Source organism: Bufo gargarizans, chromosome 10 (assembly GCF_014858855.1).
Source record: "Bufo gargarizans isolate SCDJY-AF-19 chromosome 10, ASM1485885v1, whole genome shotgun sequence".
In the NCBI taxonomy this organism is placed as follows: domain Eukaryota; kingdom Metazoa; phylum Chordata; class Amphibia; order Anura; family Bufonidae; genus Bufo; species Bufo gargarizans.
Window position 1 is genome coordinate 67,953,709 of NC_058089.1, and position 26,539 is coordinate 67,980,247.

Sequence of the window (26,539 nt, forward strand, 5' to 3'; positions counted from 1 at the left end):
TATTAAAAGCTGAGACTTTTGCCAATATGTTCCAGTCATGGAGATATCGGAGCCCATCATGCACCACGTCACGGTTCTCAGCATGGCAAGGGGTCCTAACCGCTGCTCTAACTATGGTGTGAACACAGTCTAAAGGTGATATGGTTCAGCTCGCAGCCAAGCTCCCCCACAAATGCCCAGCATGAATACTGAGTAGTACCATGTGAACGGAACCAGGCCGCGAGCCACACCCACACCAGACCATGTGATGGAGGTTACCAGGTGCAAAAAAGTGTTAGAATGCCAAGTAGGGCAAACGCACTCAAATCTAACAAGTCAGAAGCAAAAAAAAACAAAAATATATAGTGGCAATTCTGGAGGAGCTGCCAAACCCCTGACACTGTAGCGTGTCTTCAATTGGGGGAGCAGCCCGACCGCATGTGGACCGCAGTAATCGACTAACCCCAGCAAAATATGCATACAATGGAGGATATCGGCGCGGTCCACATGCACCACAAGAGCAAACTACACGAAATGTAGCAATCATATAATACACGGAGAGAAAATGCACCAAACAGATATAACACTGACTATGCTGGCAAGACATAAGTAAAGGTATTAAAAGCTGAGACTTTTGCCAATATGTTCCAGTCATGGAGATATCGGAGCCCATCATGCACCACGTCACGGTTCTCAGCATGGCAAGGGGTCCTAACCGCTGCTCTAACTATGGTGTGAACACGGTCTAAAGGTGATATGGTTCAGCTCGCAGCCAAGCTCCCCCACAAATGCCCAGCATGAATACTGAGTAGTACCATGTGAACGGAACCAGGCCGCGAGCCACACCCACACCAGACCATGTGATGGAGGTTACCAGGTGCAAAAAAGTGTTAGAATGCCAAGTAGGGCAAACGCACTCAAATCTAACAAGTCAGAAGCAAAAAAAACAAAAAATATATAGTGGCAATTCTGGAGGAGCTGCCAAACCCCTGACACTGTAGCGTGTCTTCAATTGGGGGAGCAGCCCGACCGCATGTGGACCGCAGTAATCGACTAACCCCAGCAAAATATGCATACAATGGAGGATATCGGCGCGGTCCACATGCACCACAAGAGCAAACTACACGAAATGTAGCAATCATATAATACACGGAGAGAAAATGCACCAAACAGATATAACACTGACTATGCTGGCAAGACATAAGTAAAGGTATTAAAAGCTGAGACTTTTGCCAATATGTTCCAGTCATGGAGATATCGGAGCCCATCATGCACCACGTCACGGTTCTCAGCATGGCAAGGGGTCCTAACCGCTGCTCTAACTATGGTGTGAACACAGTCTAAAGGTGATATGGTTCAGCTCGCAGCCAAGCTCCCCCACAAATGCCCAGCATGAATACTGAGTAGTACCATGTGAACGGAACCAGGCCGCGAGCCACACCCACACCAGACCATGTGATGGAGGTTACCAGGTGCAAAAAAGTGTTAGAATGCCAAGTAGGGCAAACGCACTCAAATCTAACAAGTCAGAAGCAAAAAAAACAAAAAATATATAGTGGCAATTCTGGAGGAGCTGCCAAACCCCTGACACTGTAGCGTGTCATGGTCTGGTGTGGGTGTGGCTCGCGGCCTGGTTCCGTTCACATGGTACTACTCAGTATTCATGCTGGGCATTTGTGGGGGAGCTTGGCTGCGAGCTGAACCATATCACCTTTAGACCGTGTTCACACCATAGTTAGAGCAGCGGTTAGGACCCCTTGCCATGCTGAGAACCGTGACGTGGTGCATGATGGGCTCCGATATCTCCATGACTGGAACATATTGGCAAAAGTCTCAGCTTTTAATACCTTTACTTATGTCTTGCCAGCATAGTCAGTGTTATATCTGTTTGGTGCATTTTCTCTCCGTGTATTATATGATTGCTACATTTCGTGTAGTTTGCTCTTGTGGTGCATGTGGACCGCGCCGATATCCTCCATTGTATGCATATTTTGCTGGGGTTAGTCGATTACTGCGGTCCACATGCGGTCGGGCTGCTCCCCCAATTGAAGACAGGCTACAGTGTCAGGGGTTTGGCAGCTCCTCCAGAATTGCCACTATATATTTTTTGTTTTTTTTGCTTCTGACTTGTTAGATTTGAGTGCGTTTGCCCTACTTGGCATTCTAACACTTTTTTGCACCTGGTAACCTCCATCACATGGTCTGGTGTGGGTGTGGCTCGCGGCCTGGTTCCGTTCACATGGTACTACTCAGTATTCATGCTGGGCATTTGTGGGGGAGCTTGGCTGCGAGCTGAACCATATCACCTTTAGACCGTGTTCACACCATAGTTAGAGCAGCGGTTAGGACCCCTTGCCATGCTGAGAACCGTGACGTGGTGCATGATGGGCTCCGATATCTCCATGACTGGAACATATTGGCAAAAGTCTCAGCTTTTAATACCTTTACTTATGTCTTGCCAGCATAGTCAGTGTTATATCTGTTTGGTGCATTTTCTCTCCGTGTATTATATGATTGCTACATTTCGTGTAGTTTGCTCTTGTGGTGCATGTGGACCGCGCCGATATCCTCCATTGTATGCATATTTTGCTGGGGTTAGTCGATTACTGCGGTCCACATGCGGTCGGGCTGCTCCCCCAATTGAAGACACGCTACAGTGTCAGGGGTTTGGCAGCTCCTCCAGAATTGCCACTATATATTTTTTGTTTTTTTTGCTTCTGACTTGTTAGATTTGAGTGCGTTTGCCCTACTTGGCATTCTAACACTTTTTTGCACCTGGTAACCTCCATCACATGGTCTGGTGTGGGTGTGGCTCGCGGCCTGGTTCCGTTCACATGGTACTACTCAGTATTCATGCTGGGCATTTGTGGGGGAGCTTGGCTGCGAGCTGAACCATATCACCTTTAGACCGTGTTCACACCATAGTTAGAGCAGCGGTTAGGACCCCTTGCCATGCTGAGAACCGTGACGTGGTGCATGATGGGCTCCGATATTTCCATGACTGGAACATATTGGCAAAAGTCTCAGCTTTTAATACCTTTACTTATGTCTTGCCAGCATAGTCAGTGTTATATCTGTTTGGTGCATTTTCTCTCCGTGTATTATATGATTGCTACATTTAGTGTAGTTTGCTCTTGTGGTGCATGTGGACCGCGCCGATATCCTCCATTGTATGCATATTTTGCTGGGGTTAGTCGATTACTGCGGTCCACATGCGGTCGGGCTGCTCCCCCAATTGAAGACACGCTACAGTGTCAGGGGTTTGGCAGCTCCTCCAGAATTGCCACTATATATTTTTTGTTTTTTTTTGCTTCTGCCAACAGCTATAAGCCTACAGCAGGGCATGATGGGATTTGTAGTTTTACAACAGCTGGAGAGCCGCAGTTTGCCCATCCCTGGTATAGGTGAATCATGTCGTCCCCCCCCCCCCCTTAGATGTCTCTTCTGAAGGCTAAATAAATGTTATTCTTTTCATCTTTCTTCATAACTAAGACCCTCCATGCCCCTTATCAGTTTAGTCGCTCTCCTCTGTACTTTTTACAGCTGCAGAGCGTCCTTTCTATGGACTGGTGCCCAGAACTGAACTGCATATACCAGATGAGGCCGCACCAACACTTTGTAAAGCGGTAGTATTACATCCCTGCCCCACGAGTTGATGCCTAGTTTAAAGGGGTTCTGCAGTTTGTTTAAACTGATGATCTATCCTCTGAATAGATCGTCAGCATCTGACCGGTGGAGGTCTGACACCCGGGACCCCTGCCGATCAGCTGTTTGAGAACTGAACGGAGCTTAGCCGCGCCCAGGTCAGTTGATGCTAGTCGTGACGTCACTGGGCCAGCGGTAAACAGTGAGAAGTTCCCTTCAGGGACCCTTTTGGACCCAGGATTTAAGTATTACAATTCAAATAGCCTAAGGCTAATAAGTTCCCGTTTCAGGTCTAATTTAAAACATAACATTTACTTCTTTATTAAAAATATATGGGAAGAAAAAAGAAAGCAAGTGTCTTAAAAATAAAATGCGCTGGGGTAATGTGGTAATTCTTCATAGATGTTACTGCTTATATTTGCAGTCACTTTCCTATATTTTCCTTTTCCTGTCTGGGATCGGATATCACTCTATTAATATGGTGAGATCACTGCTCTCTATCTCCATATACCAGAGTCTAAGATTGTTTCTCACTGAGTCTCAGCTGCACTTGCCTAAAACCTAAATGGCAGCCATTTTTATATGAAAAGTAATTTTTTTCTGTGATATTACGATTTGTTACTTTTCAAACCTTATTATTACAACAGAAGTTTAACTGGTCTATAATTAACTGTGGAGGTGGAGGACCTAGATCATTTTTTGAATATGGGCACCACATTTGCCTTGCGCCAATCACTTGGCACTGTACCAGTATCTAGAGACTCTTTTAAAATTATAAATAGGGGCACATCAATGATTGAACTGAGCTCTTTAAGAACTCTTGGGTGTAATCCATCTGGACCCGGAGCCTTGTTCACATTTACCTTATTTATCTTAGCTTGGACCATATCTACAGTTAGCCAATTGAGTATATTAATGGATGTACTAAGAGCCCCAGCACCACAGATATCAGCTCCTTTCTTTTCTTTTGTATATACTAAGCGCAAAAACCCGATTTAGTAACTCTGCCTTTTCCTTATCTTCAGTGACTAACCCCGCCTTTACCATTATTTAGGAGGCCTACCTGCTCAGACCTTGGTTTTTTGGCATTTATATATTTAAATAATTTTTTGTAATTTGTTTTACTCTCTTTTGTATTTCTGCAAATTTTATCTCCTTTTTTTTAGATTTTATTAAGCCCTTTGTAAACATCAAAGGCTACAGCTGACCCCTCAGATTTGTATTTTTAAATGCCCTTTTTTGTCATTTATTGCCCTTTTTACAGTAGCTATAAGCCATGGGGGGGGGGGGTTAATTTTAGCTGTTTATACTTGTTACCTTAAGGAATACATTTTTTTTGTGCAATTGCTCAATGTGGATTTAAAGCTCTCCCATTTATCCTCAGTATTATTATGTGACAGTAGCTGCCCCCAGTTTATGCCCTGAAATGCTGCCCTCAACTCAGGGAAATAGTTTTTTTTATAAATTCAGTGTTTTTGCTCTGTCTGACAGAGTTTGCTTCTCATAGTTATTTTATAGATAGACTTACTGTGCCTCAGACTCAGTATTAAAAGGTGGTCTAATATATCACTACATTTATATTGCTCAGTTACTGAACACTATGGCCAACAGACAGTTGCCTGGGCCCTCCAAAAGAACAGGCAGTGGCAAAAAGGTTACTGTAGATGGCACAAGTAGCAACAGAAGTAGGGCAAGTGGTAGCAGCCACGGCAACAGGCTAGAGCTACCACTGTCATCTAGTGGTCATGTTTTGACCCACAATCCAGCTGTACTGGAATAGTTAACTCGCTCTTTAGCATCATCTCAGATGACAACAGGTACACACAGCCAGGAATCAGTGGGTTCCTTTGACACCATGCTGTCCTCAACCTACCTCTTGTTTTTGTTTCTCCTTCTGCTAGCCAAGCAACGCCTCGCTTTTCAGTGAGGATGAGAATTGTGAGGACAATGAGCAGTTATAGGCCAGCCGAGACTAGGAGGAGAGGTCCGCTGCAGACTCCTCTAGGAGCGCAACTACTGATGATGACAGTTGGGTAGGATCACATGTTACGAGAGGTTAGGGACATGCACAATATACAGGTAATGGTGATACAAATGATGACCAAACAGATGTAGATGATGTTGCTGATCAAATGTGGAAGCTGGGTGAAGAGGAAGTATCGTCATTCATCAGGGGGCGAGGGAGTCAGCGTGCCCATGAAACAGCAGTCTGGAAGCATGCCTATGAGACAGCAGGGTGGAAGCGTGCCCGTGACACCGCAGAGTGGAAGCAGTGGGAGATCTACAGCCAAACGCGATAGGGGTATACCGTCTGCTACTTCCGAGACTACCTGTGAGGAACACACTAGCAGTGCACTGCATCATAAAAATCTGCAGCAGGTATGCATCATGCAGTGGTGGAGAGAAAATGCCATATTCTCCAGTGTGGGAATGTTTCAACAAGTTGCTGGGGGAAGTTAGCATGGTGGTATGCACGATGTGTGGGCAGAAGGTGGGGCGCGGCCAGGGTGCTAATGTTGGCACGATGGCCCTGCGTCAACACATGGATCATCATCATAAAGTAATGTGGGAAAACTGTGCCACTCATTTTGTGTTGCAGCCATTGCAGCATCAGGCTGTATCTCCCATCGGCCCGCACCCCCTTTCCAGCAGTCAGGGCTCAACAATGTAAGCAGAAGGAAGCTTTTGTTCACTTAAATGTCTTAATAGATTACTTAAATGTCATCTATTGCTCTTGATGCTCCTTCTCTTCCTCCTCCTTGTCACTTGTTTCGACAGCAATCATTCACAAGGCAATTGCAAAAAGACAACAGAATGTGTGCACTCATTGAATGGGGTAGAAGCTGAATGTGCACCTGGCCAAGTTGCAGGTACTACAGTCCTTCTCGTTCCATGTAGTTGACTCTGCACATTTCAGAGAGCTAATGGCTTGTGCCCACCAAAGGTGGAGAGGTCCATGCCAACATTACTTTTCCAAAAAACCTGTACCAGCCATGCACAAGGAATTTGAGCAGAAGGTAGGTGAGTTCACACCAGCGCTGACGTATGCAGTTGCAACTATGGTCAAAGACAATATATGTACTTCACAGCCCACTGGGTAAATGTGGTTCCGGATTTGGAACACCAGCAACTTGACCAGTTGTTGGCAATGCCTCCTCATCCTCCACCTTATCTTCACCCTCCCCTTTAGGAACAGTTCCTAAACCATATCACAGGCCCTCTACCATATCACCTATGTGTTGTCAAGCTGTTCTACAACTGGTCAGCCTTGACAAATGAAGCCACACCAGGGAGGAACTGCTCGGCGTCATCAATAAAGAAATCAAATACTGGCTGTCTCCTCGCCAACTGGAGATAGGAACCATGGTTACTGGTAATGGGAAGAACATCTTGTCTGTACTGCATCAGGGAGGGCTGACCTATGCACCCTGCTTGGCACACGTCTTCGATCTCATTGTCACCCAGTTTCTCATGTCTTCACTCCACTGAACTGCAAGAGCTATGCCTGCACTTCAGCCACTCTTACCATGTAAAACACATCCTCCTTGAGCTGCAAACACACCGTCCTCAACATCGCCTGATATGAAATGTTTCTACCCATTGGAACTCCACGTTCCATATGTTAGACTGCATGTACGAGCAGAGAAAGGCAGTCAATGATTTCTTAATGTTGCAGGTTGACAGGTCTTCTCCCTGGTGTAACTTCCTTGTTAGCAGGTGGCAGCTCATGTGTGACACATGCCATTTGCTTAGGCCCTTTGAGGAGGCCACTTTGTCAGTTGGCAGAACTATGGGATGAATGATGTCATTCCACTCCTTGATGTCTTGGAGGTGATGCTGACAAATTTGATTGGCGAGGGGACAGAAGACACTGCACCTACATTTCAAGGTCACCTGAGCCCTGAGGAGGATAAACTGGTGGGAGGAGGAGGACATAAACGCCCATGAAATTTATACACAACTAAGTGGTTTATCTGCCCAAGCAACAGGAGAGGGGCAGGAGGAACATGGGGAGCAGGAAGTGCAGAACAGGCTCCATATGCAGAAACTTAAGTCTGGAGTCTATAATGAGCAGTTTTCTTCTGCCTCATACCAAGAAACCACCCAGCAGCAGCAGGACATGCAGAAGATCCTCAACCATCAGGTGGTGGCATACTTTGACTGCACCCTGTCACCCATAATCCAAGATCCCCTGGACTAGGTCCAGATGATGGTGCCTGATGCAACAGAATAGATTATTCTGCCACTAATGATAACACTGTAGTGTGCTGCCTACCAGAATATTCAGCAAAATGGGCCATTAATTCTGGCCATATCCTGCTGCCACCATTCTGATACTGCCACCTGCCTTATGCCACCCGCCTGATGCCTCTACTGCCATTCCTACAATGGGGCTTCTTGACCTACTGATATGTACATGTTATATTTTTAAAAGAATATGCATGCCACTGGGTCTTGCTATCACATTGCTGTTTTTGGGTTCTGCTACTAATGTGATCTGGCAACATCTTGTGCTGTACGAAAGTGCTGCTGTCCCCCCTCCCCGTTCTGTCATGGGGACACTATTGTCCCTGTTATTGCCACTGCTATTGGCCCTCATCCCCACTCTGTTATGGATAAAATAAAGCCTATTTAGGCTAATAACCTCACTTGTCCCAGATATTAAAAGTTAAAGCGAACCTTTCACCTCATTTTCACTATATAAACTAGCAACAGTACCTTATAGATTATCTTCAGTGTGTTCTTCTACATGTTAGAGCCGCTTTCCTGCGCTGTTTATTCTTATAAAAATCAACTTATAAAGTTCTCATTTCCTGCTCCTGAAGTCACGCTACAAGTCAAGGGGGTAGCCCTTCCCTCACCTCTGGCCGTACCTCCCCTGCCCTAACGCCGCCTCTATGCGCTGTAATTGACAGCCGGCACAGTCGCCGGGACCACGCTTGTGAATCCAGCGCATGCGCCGTCCTCCTCCTTCGCCACTTGGAGCCTGAAGATAGGGGAGCGCGCGCGCGAGAGGGAGCGCAGACAGGCAGGGATCACGGACAGCATTGTGGACTCTTTCAAGTCATGCAAAAGCATTGGCATATTTTACAAACCGACAATGACCTTAGGGAAGTGCTCCTGACCAAACCCAGCGTCACGTATCGCAGGGGAAAAAACCTCAAGGACCATCTAGTGCAGAGCCTTTACAGAAAAGACCCCCCCCAAAACAATCTGGTTGAAATCATATGTGGTGGGAAGCTACCCATGTGGGAGATGCAGTTTCTGTCCATACATTAAAAATATCAAAATTTAATTTACCCCGTGGATAATAAAAAATATGAGATCAGGCAATTTATTAATTGCCAAACGACGGGTATAGAGTATGTGGCCCAATGCCCCTGTTTAAAATTGTATGTTGGCAAGACATCACAAGAATTTCGATGGCGTATCTGCCAACACAGAAGTAGTATCAACACAAAATCAGATACTACAATATCCAGGCACGTTAGAGCCTTCCATGGGGGAGACCCAAATTGTTAAAAGTGTTGGGGTCTATTTAAAAGGACATTAGGTGTACGTAGAGGTGATCTGGATAGACTTCTCCTTCAAGAGGAGACTAGGTGGATTTACCGCCTTGACAGTCTCAGCCCAAAAGGCCTCAATGAAGGCTTTACTTTTTCTTCCTTTTTAGAATAGTCGTCTGCACACTTTATTCAACTGACTATGAAGTATTTTCGTCATCTTGTGAGTAGTATCAAAAATAGACGCTGCTAAAATTAATTCAATCTGACTACCTCTAGTATGTTAGGTACAGTAAGAATGTTTTTCTATGATCATGTCAGATGGTATACACCACGTTTGGTGACATATACCAGAATTTTTATGCTTCTGAACCTTGTAACAATATTGTTCCCTATAGCTGTTGATATATCCCCTGTAATTAGGGACATTATACTGAATTTTTCCTCAATCCCATATATATATATATGTTGGTAAGGCTGATTAGTCAGCCTGCATTTGTGGGAGGGGCGGAGGCTCTTCATATATGAGCCACACCCTCACTCACAGGTGTGTGTTTCAGGTGCACAGCTGCCGCTGGGTGTCATTAGCGCACTAGGTTCTCTGGTGGTAGGAGTCTTTCTTTGCAGCATGGAGCTTGTTATTTTGCTCTCTGCTACCGTGGCATGCACGCGCCATACTACGTAAGTAGGTTGGGCCGGGGCCGTCTCTCCAGGCCGGTCGGATCCGACTTTGCTAGCGAACGGGAGGCTTCGCCTCAGAATCTGCTACCTCAGGTTTGCTCGTTTGGGCCTAAATACTTCCATTTGCTTTTCATTTTTGTTTGTTGGTAATAAGAGTTGGTTCCTATAAATCTTACAAGTTTCACTTTGCTTTGTTCGTCTTGTATGAAGTTTCTTTACAGCAATCCGGCTGAAGTAAGAGTTACCCGGGCTGCGCCTGACGTCATGTTTGGAGATCGGATGCAGCGTTTATTGTTTAGGCCTTTTGCTGTAGCTGTTCCTTGCCATGTGTCTCCCCCCCCCCCCCCCTCGTTCCCCCTGCTACCACCATCTTTAAACTTCATGTATTTCACTTTCGTAAGCCGTGGGATCTCCAGGATACAGCAAAGTCACAGATATGGAAGCAACACTGACACCAGCTTTATATGCAAGAATATAAACTTACTTTGGAAACAGTATTAACACAAGTACAAACAGTATAAGTAATACCCCAGGCCCACAGTCACCGTCCCTGTCCGAAGGGACACACAGAGCCTACAGTCACCGTCCCTGTCCGAAGGTACACAGCAGAGCCTACAAGTCGTACTGTGCCGCTATAGAAGACACACCTAACCGGTGGCAGACGCAGCAGAGCCTGCAAGTCAATTACTGTGCTGCAGTCCAGTACAGTAAGGCCTAACAAAGCTATAACCCTATCTAACTAGCGCATACAAGGCCTAGGCTAGTCTCTGTTACTTTAGGCGCCAAACAGTGAAGTACAATTGGTAATCAGGTGTACTGACCTGCGTCCGTTCTGGGCTCTAGGATGCCGCTTACCCAGGATGGCCACCAAGCTCTCAGCAACCGTGCGGCCTTGCTTGATGCTAAGGTTTTCTGTCCATACACTGGAACTGGTCTTCCTGGGACAACCTCTCTTTCAAAGTGCTGGATCCTGACAGGGGACAGCAGATACTCTCCTTCCTTTGAGTGTCCATTCACTGCCGAACATCCGCAAGCCAGGATGGAATCGGATTCAGCCCCTCACAGCACAATCCTTCCACCATGTCAGATCAACACTTACTGGTTCACCCAGAAGCATGCTGACTGTGCTGCAAAACAGCGGCCTCTAGTGCCCGGAATGCCAAATGACAGCTCCAATACAATTTAAACATAAATATACAGGCAGAGCTTATCCACAATCTCACACTTTCATGCTCGCTGTTATCCTGAGCGGCATTTACACTTTCGGCTTTTATTTAATGTCTTATGCTGCATCCGCACGTCTTCACTGTACTGCACTTTTCTACTCTTGGTTTGTATTCACTCAGATTGGTCTCACATTCAAGCTGCGCTCACCTGTTGGCTGTTACATCTCATTCCGTCCCCAGCCGACAGCCGGATCCATATTACAGGCCTGTTATTACATGTTGTATACTCAGCTTACAGCCATAGCTGCTACTGTTACTCCGTTTTCATGCTCTGGACGCACCACCCTGGTGTTCCCACCTTGCTCCACTCACAACCAGAGCTGCGTTTATACCAATTTTCATGCTCTGCTTATACCCAAAGTTGTGTTCACACTTCTACTGCTACACCAGGTTGTATACCCCACTCACCAAAGCCGCTTTCCATGTCACATCAAGTTAATATTCCGTTCACATCCAAAGCTGCGTCCGCATGTCTGCTTTTCACATCTTGTCCTATACTCCTTTCACTACTAGAGCTGCGTCCACATGTCTGCTTCGCATCACGTCAATACTCTGCTCACTTTCAGGTTGCATTTATACGTCTGCTTTATACCATGCTTTTCATGCGCCTATACCATGGTTTTAGATACCACTCACATCCAAAGCTGCATTCACCCATTTGTTGTTACATCATGTGTTGTACTCTGCTCCCACTCAAAGCTGCATTCTCCTGTTTATTGCTACATCATGGTTTTGCTCAATCTCACCGGGGCAGTCTGCACCCACCGCTCTGGTACCTCTCTCCTGACAAACATAACTGCGTTCTTTTCAGGCTTATGTTCCCTTCCTCGGTGGTCTGTCACATTCCATAGGCCTAGTTTCTGTTTAATCCTGTTTCGTATTTACTCAGATTGGTCTCCTGCCCCAGTTCACCAAACAGCTCCTCAGCGGAGGTCAGTGGGCCGATAGGAGTAAGTTCCCTGCTATGTTTTCACAAGCTGTTCATTTGTTTGTCACGATAAGAGACTTCTCTTAGCGAACTCGCAATGCCCCAGGCATTTCATGTTTACGTTTATGGTTCGCGGTGGTTAGTGTTATGTATGCACGTGCTTCGGATTACTAATGTCTATATTTTTAACGCCTGTTGGCAGTCATGTTCCTTAGGCCACCTTCTAACCAATCCAATCATTCATGTCGCTTCATATGCCATCAGGTCCGGCTTACGTTTTAATTACTTATCGTCACCGCCGCGTCATCCCTCTGGCTTTGGGGGCCCTATGACCGATCCGGCCTCATGGCTCCGGGGGCCCCTTGACTACTTTTCATGTTTTGTTTGTTAAGGGTACGACATGGTTGTAGGCTGGTTAGTGTCCCAGGTTTCTGTTGGAGGTTATGCGAGTCCATGTCTTTGTCTTTCTAGGTTATCGAGTCCCGGTTGCTTACTAAACCCGTTGGGTTAAGGCCCAATCTTTTCCCCAGCCGTCCTTAATTCTACGACCTGCTTCGGCCCCATGGCTTCGGGGGCCCGACGACCTGCTTTGGCCCCATGGCTTCGGGGGCCCGACGACCTGCTTTGGCCCCATGGCTTCGGGGGCCCGACGACCTGCTTTGGCCCCATGGCTTCGGGGGCCCGACGACCTGCTTTGGCCCCATGGCTTCGGGGGCCCGACGACCTGCTTTGGCCCCATGGCTTCGGGGGCCCGACGACCTGCTTTGGCCCCATGGCTTCGGGGGCCCGACGACTGTTTTCAGTCCTGCTGGGCTGATTGCCTGGTTGGTTGTCCATCTGTGCATCTAGGCTGGCCCGTATGTATCGCACACATACCTGCTTCCCTAATTTCCTAATAATCCATGTTGATCGCTCCATGTTGATCCATGGCTTCGGGGGCCCGACGACTGCTTCGGCCCTATGGCTTCGGGGGCCCGACGACTGCTTCGGGCCTATGGCTTCGGGGGCCCGACGACTGCTTCGGCCCTATGGCTTCGGGGGCCCGACGACTGCTTCGGCCCTATGGCTTCGGGGGCCCGATGACTGCTTTGGCCCTATGGCTTCGGGGGCCCGACGACTGCTTTGGCCCTATGGCTTCGGGGGCCCGACGACTGCTTTGGCCCTATGGCTTCGGGGGCCCGACGACTGCTTTGGCCCTATGGCTTCGGGGGCCCGACGACTGCTTCGGCCCCATGGCTTCGGGGGCCCGACGACTGCTTTGGCCCTATGGCTTCGGGGGCCCGACGACTGCTTCGGCCCCATGGCCCCTATGTATCGCATACATACCTGCTTCCCTAATAATCCATGTCGATCGCTCATTTTATGTTTTGACCACAAACTGGTCCGGTTCGCCCTACAGCATTATTGTCATGTCTTACGCAGATATTTCGTCTTTCTTTAATTGTTCATGCTTTCGTTCAGGTCCTGCCAGAGGAAGAACAAGTAGGGCAATTCGCTCTAGCATTTCAGTCTCTGATTGTAGTCGATCATATCTTGTCAACCAGGTCCCCGCGCAAAGTCTTTGCCTTTTTACCACGACCAGGAATTCATTTTCGCCAGTAGCTTCATTGCATTGCATTCCCTCACTCATGGGAGGGCATAGACAGAATCTTGTATATTATGGCTTCATAGCTTCTTGCCGCACTAACCTCCGACTCCCTACAACCACGCTGAATCGGATTTTGGACAAGGTCCAGCATTTTCTCACGTTAGAAAATTCAGATAGTAGGTCGGTCTTCACGTCTCAAGCGTAAAAACAATTCTCAGGGGCGCACAGTAGAACAAAGCGCGGATAGCTGTTGTCTGGGTAACTATTCAAGGATTCTCTTCCTATCTACATGGTTCTTTTGGCCCTCATTCCTGCATAGTCTAGGCAGTTAGGTTTTGGTCCCACGATCTCCTGACGCTAGGGCATTGCCAGTACTCGCACTAGAACCAAACTTTACAAGTTTCAGTTGGTTTTTATGATCCATTTCACAACGTTTTCTCGGTCCTCCATTCCGCTTTGGTGCAGTATCCGCAATATTGAGCATCATGTCTCTGGCCTTGTCATCCACAAGATGGGTTGTAGGTTTCCTACTGGTCTTGCCTCACATACCCCGAATTTTCGCTCTAGATCCCGGATGCCCTGCAGTTGGCTTGGGGATTAGTTTGTACATGCCATTCAAATTCCTCTTCTACCCTACTTGGCTTGGTTTTTGCCCACTTATAGGCCTACCCACGATCATGGCTTAGGGCACACAACAAGCCATTTAGTGAGGTCAGCTAAGACACGCCTAGCTGGGTTAGGTTGTTCCCGTTGTTTTCTCCCTAGGGTTCTTTGGATACCTCTTGGCCGTAGCCATGACCACAAATAAATATATATATATATATATATATATATATATGGTGTGGTGTCCAAAGAATAACCTGCCAGTCAGGCTATAGTGTGGATGGTATAGTATAGTAGTAAACCTGAGACAAAGCTTGAACTTGGGCATAAAGCCTTAAGAAAGCACCTCAATTTATGACTGAGTTAGCAGGGACATATTAATATAAGGGGGGAGAAGGCGGACCTTATACACTATTAAGGTATTGGAAAGAGATTGTAGAGACTAAATCGGTATTTTTGGGTATTCAAGTTTTGGAAGACCCCGTAGTCTGTATTTTGGGGGCCATTGCACAACTTAAATTAAACAAAGAGATACAATCGGCATTGAGTAAAGTACTATTTCAGGCGAGACTGCTTATACTTCGGAAATGGGTAAACAAAGACAGTGGCAGGAAGCAGTGCTCAATCTGATTAAATTGGAACAGGTGTCCAAGGGAAATAGTGGTAGAGCTGAAAAAAATATATAAAATATGGAAGAAATGGTTGAACCAGGGCCGAGGTGTGTTTTTTTTTTTGTTTTTTTTTTTTTTTCTCTCCCTCTGTCCCTCTCTCTCCCTCTCTCTCCCTCTCTCAATTTGGGGTAAAATGTTATTATGCGGTTGATTATTGTGATACGGACCTTTTGATGGTCTGATGTTGTACATGTTGTTTGTATGATAGATAATAATAGATTAAATATATATATTTTTTTTTTAAATGTAAGCTCTGAACTTTAAGACTAAGTGTCAGCGCATGCACTCTATTGGTTATAGCGCCTGTTTACCCTCTACACAGCTGCAGATAAGTCTTGTGGTACCTTATAGCATATGTGCTGAGTCTGTGCGCAGCCACACTAAGGCGGCGGAGCGCGCCCTGAGATAAAGTGTTCGCGCATGTGTGTTTACCTCATAGCTTATATGCTGTGAGGTTAAGTCCTCGCGCATCCGCATGAAGACGGAGGAGTGCACCCTGAGATTAAGTGTTGGTGCAGGCGCACTGGGACTAGAGGCTCGTCTGAATAGTTTTGAAGTTCCTGCGCAGTCGCAGTTCAGCATAGTGGCGTTCCCAGAAGGTAAGTCCTGGCGCAGGTATCGGGCACGCAGCTGAACTACAAGGACACACCCACCCGCATGACAGTGGTATGTGTCATTGTGGCCTATCTCCTGTCTATTGGCAGTATGGCTTATAGAACATTTACCTCTTCTTATTCTTTGTACTTATTGGCTCTCCAGCCTGCTGTTAAGGTGGAGACAGCCTTTATTAGTGATGTTCCGAACTATTAGCCGGCGAATAGTTCCCGGCGAACATAGCTTGTTTGCGTTCGCCGCTGCGGGCGAACATATGCGATGTTTGGTCCGCCCCTATACATAATCATTGAGTAAACTTTGACCCTGTACCTCACAGTCAGCAGACACATTCCAGCCAATCAGCAGCAGACCCTCCCTCCCAGACCCTCCCACCTCCTGGACAGCATCCATTTTAGATTCATTCGGAATTTGCATTCACAGTGAGAGGAGGGAGAGTGCTGCTGCTGCTGCTGATTCAATAGGGAAAGCGTTAGCTAGGGCATTGTTCTGTGTCCACAGACTCATCTGCTGTAAGGACAGCATCCAGACAGCACCCCAAAAAGCCCTTTTCAGGGCTGGTAAATTAGTGTGCTTTTTATATATATATATATATATATATATATATTATTGCAGTTGCCTGGCTGCCCGTGTGTGAGAGGCTGCAGTCTCAGTCATAGACAGCAACGTGTGCACAGTGCACACCATTCATAAAGGGTGTGACAGAAAATACCTTGCAGATAAAAAAAAATTATATTTTATATTTTTCTGTGACAAAATCACATTTGCAAGCCCGTGTGTGTCAGGCCCACACATACTGTATACTGCTAGTGTCTAGGCCTGCACTCATACCGTTACAGGGTGTCATTCACTCAAATACCTCGCAGAAAAAAAAAATTATATTTAACATTTTTCTGTGATCTAATCACATTTGCAAGCCCGTGTGTGTCAGGCCCACACATACTGTATTGTGCCCACTTGCTAGTGGCTAGGCCTGCACTCATACGGTTACAGGGTGTCATTCGCTCAAATACCTTGCAGGGAAAAAAAATTCCATTTAAAAATTTTCTGTGATCTAATCACATTTGCAAGCCCGTGTGTGTCAGGCCCACACATACTGTATTATGTCCACTGGCTAGTGGCTAGGCCTCCACTCATACCGTTACAGGGTGTCATTCACCCAAATACCTTGCAGAAAAAAAAAATTTGATTTAAATTTTTTCTGTGATCTAATCACATTTGCAAGCCCGTGTGCGTCAGGCCCACACATTCTGTATTGGGCCCACTGGCTAGTGTCTAGGCCTGCACTCATACCGTTACAGGGTGTCATTCACTCAAATACCTTGCAGATAAAAAGAATTCTATTGAAAAAATTTCTGTTATATAATCACATTTGCAAGTCCGTGTGTGTCAGGCCCACACAGACAGTACTGTGCCTACTGCCCACCACTTATTTAGGGTGGCACAGTACCTTGCACTCATAGTAACACTTATCTAATAAAAAATGACAGGCAGAGGCAGGCCACGCCGCAGAGGCTGTCGTGTTCGTGGTGCTGTGATTTCCACTGACCCTGGAATAATGCCCAGTGTTCAGAGACCATGTACCCTGAACCCCAAAAATTCGGAGAAAATAGTTGACTGGCTTACACAGGACACCCAATCTTCAACAGCTTCCGCTAAGAACCTTGACGCACCATCCTCCTCCAGCTCAGCTTTGGTCACCTGCTCTCAAGTTACCACTCTCCTGCCCACCGCCACCACCACAGCCACCACAGCTTCACTTGATTCCTCAGAGGAGTTATTTACACATCAGTTGGATTAAATTAGTGATGCAAAACCAATATTGCCAGGGGATGTAGATAACAGGGATATGTTTCAGTCAGGCAGCATTACACACATGGGCGTACAGTGTGATGATTCACTGCAAATACAGTGAAGGAGTTTAAGCATGCATGGGATAGGCATAAGGCTATCCTTCATATAAGATAGGGCCAGGGACTATTCATAGGATTCAGATATATTGTGCAGACTAGATGGGCCAAATGGTTCTTATCTGCCGACACATTCTATGTTTCTATGATGATGATGATGTTGTACCCGCTGCTGCTTCCTTTGCTGAGGTGTCAGATACAAGTGAAGTGGTTGATGATGACAATGTGTCTGTGGATGCCACATGGGTGCCTGCTCAAAGAGAAGAAGAAGAGGGGGGAGACAGAGAGAAGGGGAGACAGAGAGAAGGAGGAGACGAGTTGGAAGCAGGGGGAGGTTGTCGCAAGGAGCTAGTGGCACAGTCAGACAGCATGTATCGGCACCCGGGGTCAGCCAGACAGCACGCCAATCAATGCATGCTGTTTCCACCACCAGAATGCAGTCATTGCAAAGCTCAGCAGTGTGGCATTTTTTTGTGTGTCTGCCTCTGACAACAGCGATGCCATTTGCAACCTGTGCCAAAAGAAACTGAGTCGTGGGAAATCCAACACCCACCTAGGTACAACTGCTTTGCGAAGGCACATGATCGCACATCACAAATGCCTATGGGATCAACACATGATGACGAGTAGAAGCAGCACACAAGCTCAAAGCCACCATCCTCCTCCTGGTCCAGCATCTTGAGCCACGTCAACCACTGCTGTCCTCCTTGCCCCCTCTCAACCACCCGCCACTCCGCCTCTCACCTTGAGCAGTTCCATCTCATCTGCCTACAGTCAGGTGTCTGTAAAGGAAATGTTTGAGCGTAAGAAGCCAATGTCACACAGTCACCCTCTTGCCCGGCGTCTGACAGCTGGCTTGACGGAACTCTTAGCCCGCCAGCTTTTACCATACCAGCTGGTGGAGTCTGAGGCCTTCAAAAAATTTGTCACTATTGGGACACCACAGTGGAAGGTACCCCGACGAAATTTTTTTTTCTAATAAGGCAATCACAAACCTCTACTCAGTGATTGAAAAGGAAGTCATGGCATCTCTGGCAAACAGTGTTGGGGCAAGGGTCCATCTGACCACTGATTCCTGGTCTGCAAAGCACGGTCAGGGCAGGTATATCACCTACACTGCGCAGTGGGTCAACCTGCTGATGGCTGCCAAGCATGGAATGCATGGCTCTGCAGCGGAGTTGGTGAAACCGCCACGACTTGCAGGCAGGCCTCCTGCCACCTCCTCTACTCCTCCCACTCCATCCTCTTCCATAACCTCCTCGGCTGAACCTTCTTCTGCTGCGGCATCAAGCTGCACATCAACTGAATCCCCCCAGCTCCCCAGGGGCTATTCCACATCCCGGATACGACAGTGTCACGCTGTCTTGGGGTTGACTTGCCTGAAAGCAGAGAGCCACACCGGACCAGCACTCCTGATAGAAACTTTTAAATACATAAAGGGAATCAACAAGGTAAAAGAGGAGAGAATATTTAAAAGAAGAAAAACTGCTACAAGAGGACATAGTTTTAAATTAGAGGGCCATAGGTTTAAAAGTAATATCAGGAAGTATTACTTTACTGAGAGAGTAGTGAATGCATGGAATAGCCTTCGTGCAGAAGTGGTAGCTGCAAATACAGTGGAGGAGTTTAAGCATGCATGGGATAGGCATAAGGCCATTCTTCATCTAAGATAGGGCCAGGGGCTATCCATAGTATTTAGTATATTGGGCAGACTAGATGGGCCAAATGGTTCTTATCTTCCGACACATTCTATGTTTCTATGTTTCCTGTCCGCCCTGAACGCACAGGTGGATCAATGGCTGACCCCGCACCAACTGGAGATCGGCAAAGTGGTGTGTGACAATGGAAGCAATTTGTTGGCGGCATTGAATTTGGAAGTTGTCACATGTGTTGAATCTCATCGTACAACGCTTTGTGTCTAAGTACCCAGGCTTACAGGATGTCATCAAGCAGGCCAGGAAGGTGTGTGGCCATTTCAGGCGTTCCTACACGGCCATGGCGCACTTTTCAGATATTCAGCGCCGAAACAACATGCCAGTTAGGAGCTTGATTTGCGACAGCCCGACGCGTTGGAATTCAACACTCCTAATGTTCGACCGCCTGCTCCAACAAGAAAAAGCCGTCAACGAGTATTTGTATGACCGGGGTGCTAGGACAGCCTCTGTGGAGCTGGGAATATTTTTGCCACGTTACTGGACGCTCATGCGCAATGCCTGTAGGCTCATGCGTCCTTTTGAGAAGGTGAAAAACATAGTCAGTCGCACCGAAGGCACCATCAGCGACCTCATCCTATTTGTTTTCTTCCTGGAGCGTGCCCTGCGAAGAGTGCTGGATCAGGCTGTAGATGAGCGTGAAGAGGAAGAGTTGTGGTCACCATCACCACCAGAAACAGCCTTGTCATCATCGCTTGCCGGACCTGCGGCAACGCTGGAAGAGGAGTATGAGAAAGAGGAGTCAGAGGAGGAATGTGGCTTTGGAGGAAGACCAACCACAGCAGGCATCCCAGGGTGCTCGTTGTTGTCACCTATCTGGGACCCGTGGTGTTGTACGTAGCTGGGGGGAAGAACAGACCGTCAATGACATCAATGAGGAGGAGGAACGGGAAATGAGTAGCTCGGCATCCAACCTTGTGCAAAAGGGGTCTTTCATGCTGTCATGTCTGTTGAGGGACCCTCGTATAAAAAGGATAAAGGAGAACGACCTGTACTAGGTGGCCACGCTACTAGACCCCCGGTATAAGCAGAAAGTGGAGGAAATGTTACAAAATTACCGGAAGTCAGAAAGGATGCAGCAGTTCAAAACCAAACTAAAAAATATGCTTTACACAGCTTATAAGGGGGATGTCACAGCACAACGGGAATCTAATAGGGGAAGAGGTGAAAGTAATCCTCCTCCTACCACGACCACGGCGGCAAGGACAGGACGCTTTACAGATGTGTTGTTGATGGAGGACATGGGGAGCTTTTTCAGTCCTACACATCACCACAGCCCTTCAGGATCCAGCCTTAGAGAACAACTCGACCGACAGGTAGCAGACTAGCTCGCCTTAACTGCAGATATCGACACTCTGCAGAGCGATGAACCCCTTGACTACTGGGTGTGCAGGCTTGACTTGTGGCCTGAACTATCCCAGTTTGCGATAGAACTTCTGGCCTGCCCCGCTTCAAGTGTCCTGTCAGAAAGCACCTTCAGTGCAGCAGGAGCCATAGTCACTGAGAAAAGAAGTTGCCTCGGTCAAAAAAGTGTTGATTACCTCACCTTCATTAAGATGAATGAGGCATGGATCCCGAAGGTACTGACAGTGGGTGATACGTTTGACTAACAAAAGGCCTGATGACATGCCTTGGCCTCAAAATGGTCCCCACGCTGCTGTATTTAATGTCTGCATACCGGATGACTTTCGTGAATTCTCTGCCACCAACTAGGGTTCAAGCCGCAATGTTTTAGTCACCTTTCTGCCTGGAAAACCTCAACAGTAGCAGCGGCTGCAACAATACCTAATTTTTCAGGCATGTGTACATGCCTAATTTTTCTGGCCTCTAGTGCTGCACTGTGGCTGCAAAAACGAAACAAAAAAAAAGGCACATACATGTGTCAATTCCCCTTCGTGATCGGTACCTTGTTGTGGTGAAGGGGCTTGCGTATCACAATGAAGCGATCATCACCTCTATGAGTGTGTTGGCAATGTTGCCACACCCCAGATAAGGCCGTTGCTTCATTATGATCAGACTAAAAGCGATCGGCTGGATAATTTTTCATATAAAAAAAAAAACTTTTTTTTTTTTTTTAAAGGGGTTGTCCAGGTTCAGAGCTGAACCTGGACATACCTCCATTTTCACCCAGGCAGCCCCCCTGACATGAGCATCGGAGCAGTTCATGCTCCGATGCTCTCCTTTGCCCTGCGCTAAATCGCGCAGGGCAAAGGTATTTTTCTGAGTTCCGGTGACGAACCGGGCTCACCATGGGGCTGACAGGCAGCCCGGTGACATCACCGGCACTGATGGGCGGGATTTGGCTCTGCCCTAGCCAGTAAAACGGCTAGGGCAGAGCTAAAGCCCGCCCCTCAGAGCCGGTGACGTCACCGAACACGCCGCTGGGCGGAAGTTACCGCCCGGCAGTGTGTTATTGAAAACACAAGAGCCTGTGCCCTGCGCGATGTAGCGCAGGGCACAGGAGCGCATCGGAGCATGAGATGCTCCGATGCCAGGCTCAGGAGGGCTGCCGGGGTGAAAATAAGGGTATGTCCGGGTTCAGCTCTGAACCCGGACAACCCCTTTAAGTTGTATGGGTTTTTAATACATAAAATAAACTATTAAGAGACTTTATTATGATTTTTTTTATTAGAAATAATGCAGACAATTTAAAAAATCCCAAAACAAAGCAAGTACAGAGCTCAGAACAAAATTATTTCAGGATGTCGTTAATTCGACAATGATTAATCAATTCGACACATGTCCCCGGATAGGGGACGTAACCGGGATTAAACTGATAGGAATAGTACTAGTTAAGACACCACTCATATAGGGTGTCACAGCACATTGCTCCGTGCACGCGCAGTACCACAACTTGGGAGTAAGAGGACCGACCAAGCTGCTTTTTCCATCTCCCGGTTCCTAAAATCAATTCAGTTTGGTGTATCAGAGTTTGGTCTGTCACTGTGAAGGCAGTCGAAGGTACCCGGCCTAAATAATTTTCACAAAAGGCAATCCCTGATATGGGACGTAACATGGATTAAACTGATGAGAATACTACTACAGAAAATAGCACTCATATCGGGTGTGACAGTAAATTGCACGGCGCAGGCTCAGTGACCGTGGCGTGGATTCAAACAAAGGGGAGGGAGCCAGCGTTTTTTTAACCATCTCCCCGTTCAAAAAATCTATTTAATAAATAGACCCCAGATTGGGTACGTCACGTAACAGGGATTAAACTGATGAGAATAGTACTACAGAAAATACCACTCATATCGGGTGCGACAGTAAATTGCACGGCGCAGACGCAGTGACCGTGGCGTGGATTCAAACAAAGGGGAGGGAGCCAGCGTTTTTTTGAAAAATCAATTCATTTCACCTTTCAGGGACCTTTGGTGTTGTACGTGGCTGGGTGGAGGAAGAAACCTTCAATGACATCAACGGGACATGGCTAGCTTGGTATCCAACCTTGTGCAAATGGGAAGTTTGCTGTTGGGCAAATGGACTGTTTGCGGTGCATTAAAAGGGGAGTTTGGTCTGTCAAAGTCTGTGAAGCGGGCGTAACCCTTACACTACCTGATCGATACAACATCATAACTGATCGTATACAGACAGTATAAATACCCCACATGTGACCCCATTTCGGAAAGAAGACACCCCAAGGTATTCGCTGAGGGGCATATTGAGTCCATGAAAGATTTAACTTTTTGTCCCAAGTTAGCGGAAAGGGAGACTTTGTGAGAAAAAATCAATTTCCGCTAACTTGTGCCCAACAAAAAAAATCTTCTATGAACTCGCCATGCCCCTCATTGAATACCTTGGGGTGTCTTTTTTTCCAAAATGGGGCCACATGTGGGGTATTTATACTGCCCTGGAATTTTAGAGGGGCCCTAAAGCGTGAGAAGAAGTCCTGAACCCAAATGTCTAAAAATGCCCTCCTAAAAGGAATTTGGGCCCTTTGCGCATGTAGGCTGCAAAACAGTGTCACACATGTGGTATCGCCGTACTCAGGAGAAGTAGGGCAATGTGTTTTGGGGTGTCTTTTTACATATACCCATGCTGGGTGAGAGAAATATCTTGGTCAAATGCCAACTTTGTGTAAAAAAAAAATTGGAAAAGTTGTCTTTTGCCGAGATATTTCTCTCACCCAGCATGGGTATATGTAAAATGACACTCCAAAACACATTGCCCAACTTCTCCTGAGTACGGCGATACCACATGTGTGACACTTTTTGAAGCCTAGGTGGGCAAAGGGGCCCACATTCCAAAGAGCACCTTTAGGATTTCACAGGGCATTTTTTACACATTTTGATTTCAAACTACTTCTCACGCATTAGGGCCCCTAAAAAGCCAGGGCAGTATAACTACCCCACAAGTGACCCCATTTTGGAAAGAAGACACCCCAAGGTATTCTGTGAGGGGCATGGTGAGTTCCTAGAATTTTTTATTTTTTGTCACAAGTTAGCGGAAAATGATTATTATTTTTTTTCTTACAAAGTTTCATATTCCACTAACTTTTGAAAAAAAATTAAAAATTCTAGGAACTCACCATGCCCCTCACGGAATACCTTGGAGTGTCTTCTTTCCAAAATGGGGTCACTTGTGGGGGTAGTTATACTGCCCGGGCTTTTTAGGGGCCCTAATGCGTGAGAAGTAGTTTTGGAATCAAAATGTGTAAAAAATGCCCTGTGAAATCCTAAAGGTGCTCTTTGGAATGTTGGGCAATGTGTTTTGGGGTGTCATTTTACATATACCCATGCTGGGTGAGAGAAATATCTCGGCAAAAGACAACTTTTCCAATTTTTTTACACAAAGTTGGCATTTGACCGAGATATTTATTTCACCCAGCATGGGTATATGTAAAATGACACCCCAAAACACATTGCCCAACTTCTCCTGAGTACGGCGATACCACATGTGTGACACTTTTTTGCAGCCAAGGTGGGCAAAGGGGCCCACATTCCAAAGAGCACCTTTAGGATTTCACAGGGCATTTTTTTGAAAGAAGACACCCCAAGGTATTTCGTGATGGGCATAGTGAGTTCATGGAAGTTTTTATTTTTTGTCACAAGTTAGTGGAATATGAGACTTTGTAAGGCAAAATAAAATAAAAGAAAATCATCATTTTCCGCTAACTTGTGGCAAAAAATAAAAAGTTCTATGAACTCACTATGCCCATCAGCGAATACCTTAGGGTGTCTACTTTCCGAAATGGGGTCATTTGTGGGTTTTTTCTACTGTCTGGGCATTGTAGATCCTTAGGAAACATGACAGGTGCTCAGAAAGTCAGAGCTGCTTCAATAAGCGGAAATTCACATTTTTGTACCATAGTTTGTAAACGCTATAACTTTTACCCAAACCATTTTTTTTTACCCAAAAATGTATATATATTGTTTTTTTTACAACTGAAAGTGAAAAATGTCAGTTTTTTGCAAAAATTTCATTAAATTTCGATTAATAACAAAAAAAAGTAAAAATGTCAGCAGCAATGAAATACCACCAAATGAAAGCTCTATTAGTGAGAAGAAAAGGAGGTAAAATCTATTTGGGTGGTAAGTTGCATCACCGAGCAATAAACTGTGAAAGTAGTGTAGTGCAGAATTGTAAAAAGTGGTCTGGTCATTAAGGGTGTTTAAGCTAGGGGGGCTGAGGTGGTTAAAAAGGCAAAGCAAGAGTACGCGCTGACGTCAGTGGCCTGAAGAAATGCGTATCTGCGTGGAACGGTCGTCGACTATGCTATGTGTGGGAGGAATGCGTGCCGCCCCTATGTGCTGTAATGAAGTGCTCCGTGTACAAATAAGGGAATACTTTTAAGGGTTTACAGAGGTGAGTGCCGCCCCATTCATTTCTTCATTTTTATGGACGTTACATGTTTCTGGAGGGCTAGAGCACCGCGACACTGCTCGTGAACTATGAGGTACAGTGGATGCATGGAGGTGGTGTTGTGTGCATTTGAGAAATCTATTCAGCTGTGCCGCTGGAATTTTTTTTTTGCCGACTGAAGCCTTATGTACAAATAAGAAATGTGATTAGCTGGACATGTTTACAACGATCGGAAATTAACTTTTCATTAGGCCTGTGATAAAGGGCCTTGAGGGTATGTCAACATACAGCAGATTTGTTTCAGAAATTCAGCAACTGTACCATTATTGTATTTCGGCCTTACAAAAATGCAGTGCTGCAGAAACAACCCCATCAGATATAAATAATGACATTGTCAGAGTCTGCCTTACAATTTTTTCCTGAATATTACCTATAGTATATAGCAGGGATGCTCAACCTGCGGCCCTCCAGCTGTTGTAAAACTACAACTCCCACAATGCCTTGCTGTAGACTGATAGCTGTAGGCTGCTCGGGCATGCTGGGAGTTGTAGTTTTGCAACAGCTGGAGGGCCGCAGGTTGAGCATGCCTGGTATATAGAGACTGTTGATTTTTATCAGTGGTTAACACCTTTTTGAATTCTTACAGTTGATTAATCTGTGTGATTGTTTTTTGTTAGTTTTTATTTGCAGCTTGATTTGTGACATTATACATGCATATCAGTGCATTGATTTATTCAAATAAATTCTGTAAAACCAAAACTAAAGTACTCACCAGTTTAAGATCTTGAATATCAATGGCAGTAATTTCTAAGTAGCTGAATGTACTTTCCACCTAAGTCATTAAAACAAAATAAATGATAATGAAGTTAAAAAGGGTTATCTTATCATTAATGTAAAAAATGAAACTCAGAATTTTATTTGGTCAGTTTGCTGAATTTTCAAAAAATATTCAATTTGACCCAAACTTATTCATGGCGAATCGAATTAAAAAAACAGCTATTTCCTAAAACAAGCACATGTGGCATTTATCCAGGAAACACATTTCCGCTCCTCTTCTACTCCGAAGCTCTCCGATAGATGTTTTCCACATGTCTACCACAGTTCTGATCCTGATTCTAAGACGAAAGGAGTCTCAATCCTTATCTCCAACGCAATCTCCTGGGACCTGATTGATTCTCGCACTGATGGAGCTGGCAGGTACCTGTTTGTTAAAGGAAAGATAGCAGGTACTTTAGTTACATTGGCGTCTGTTTATGCCCCTAACATGGGCAGATTTGGTTCCTGTCCAAGACCCTTAGAGCCTTGGAGGACTTCACCGAGGGCCTCCTGATTCTGGGAGGTGACTTCAACATTGTTCTAGACCCTCGCTTGGACTCCTCCAGGGGTCAGGTTTCTTATCCCCACTCAACCATTTCCAAGCTTAAAGAGCTCCTTTTCTCCCAGCAACTTGTAGACACATGACGCATCTTAAACCCAACATCCCGAGACTATACGTTCTTCTCATACCCGCACAACTCCTACTCCAGGTTGGATTTTTTCCTCCTGAATCATGCTAGACTAGACCTTCTTACAAGGGCGGAGATCGATCCAATAGCCTTCTCTGACCACGCCCTAATCTCTACATCGCTTTCTTTCCCGACCCACCAAACTAGGGCCTGGCATTGGCAACTAAATGACT

General features: G+C 46.2%; 1 protein-coding gene across 3 annotated transcripts in view; it reads right to left on the reverse strand.

Moving 5' to 3' along the window:
- Positions 1-26,539, reverse strand: part of LOC122921143 (capping protein, Arp2/3 and myosin-I linker protein 3-like) — a 782,130-nt gene that overhangs the window by 635,043 nt on the left and 120,548 nt on the right. For all 3 annotated transcript variants that reach the window (XM_044271159.1, XM_044271158.1, XM_044271160.1), the window contains one exon: positions 25,634-25,693. In XM_044271159.1, the coding sequence (XP_044127094.1) occupies positions 25,634-25,693 (60 nt within the window). The remainder of the gene's footprint in view (positions 1-25,633; positions 25,694-26,539) is intronic.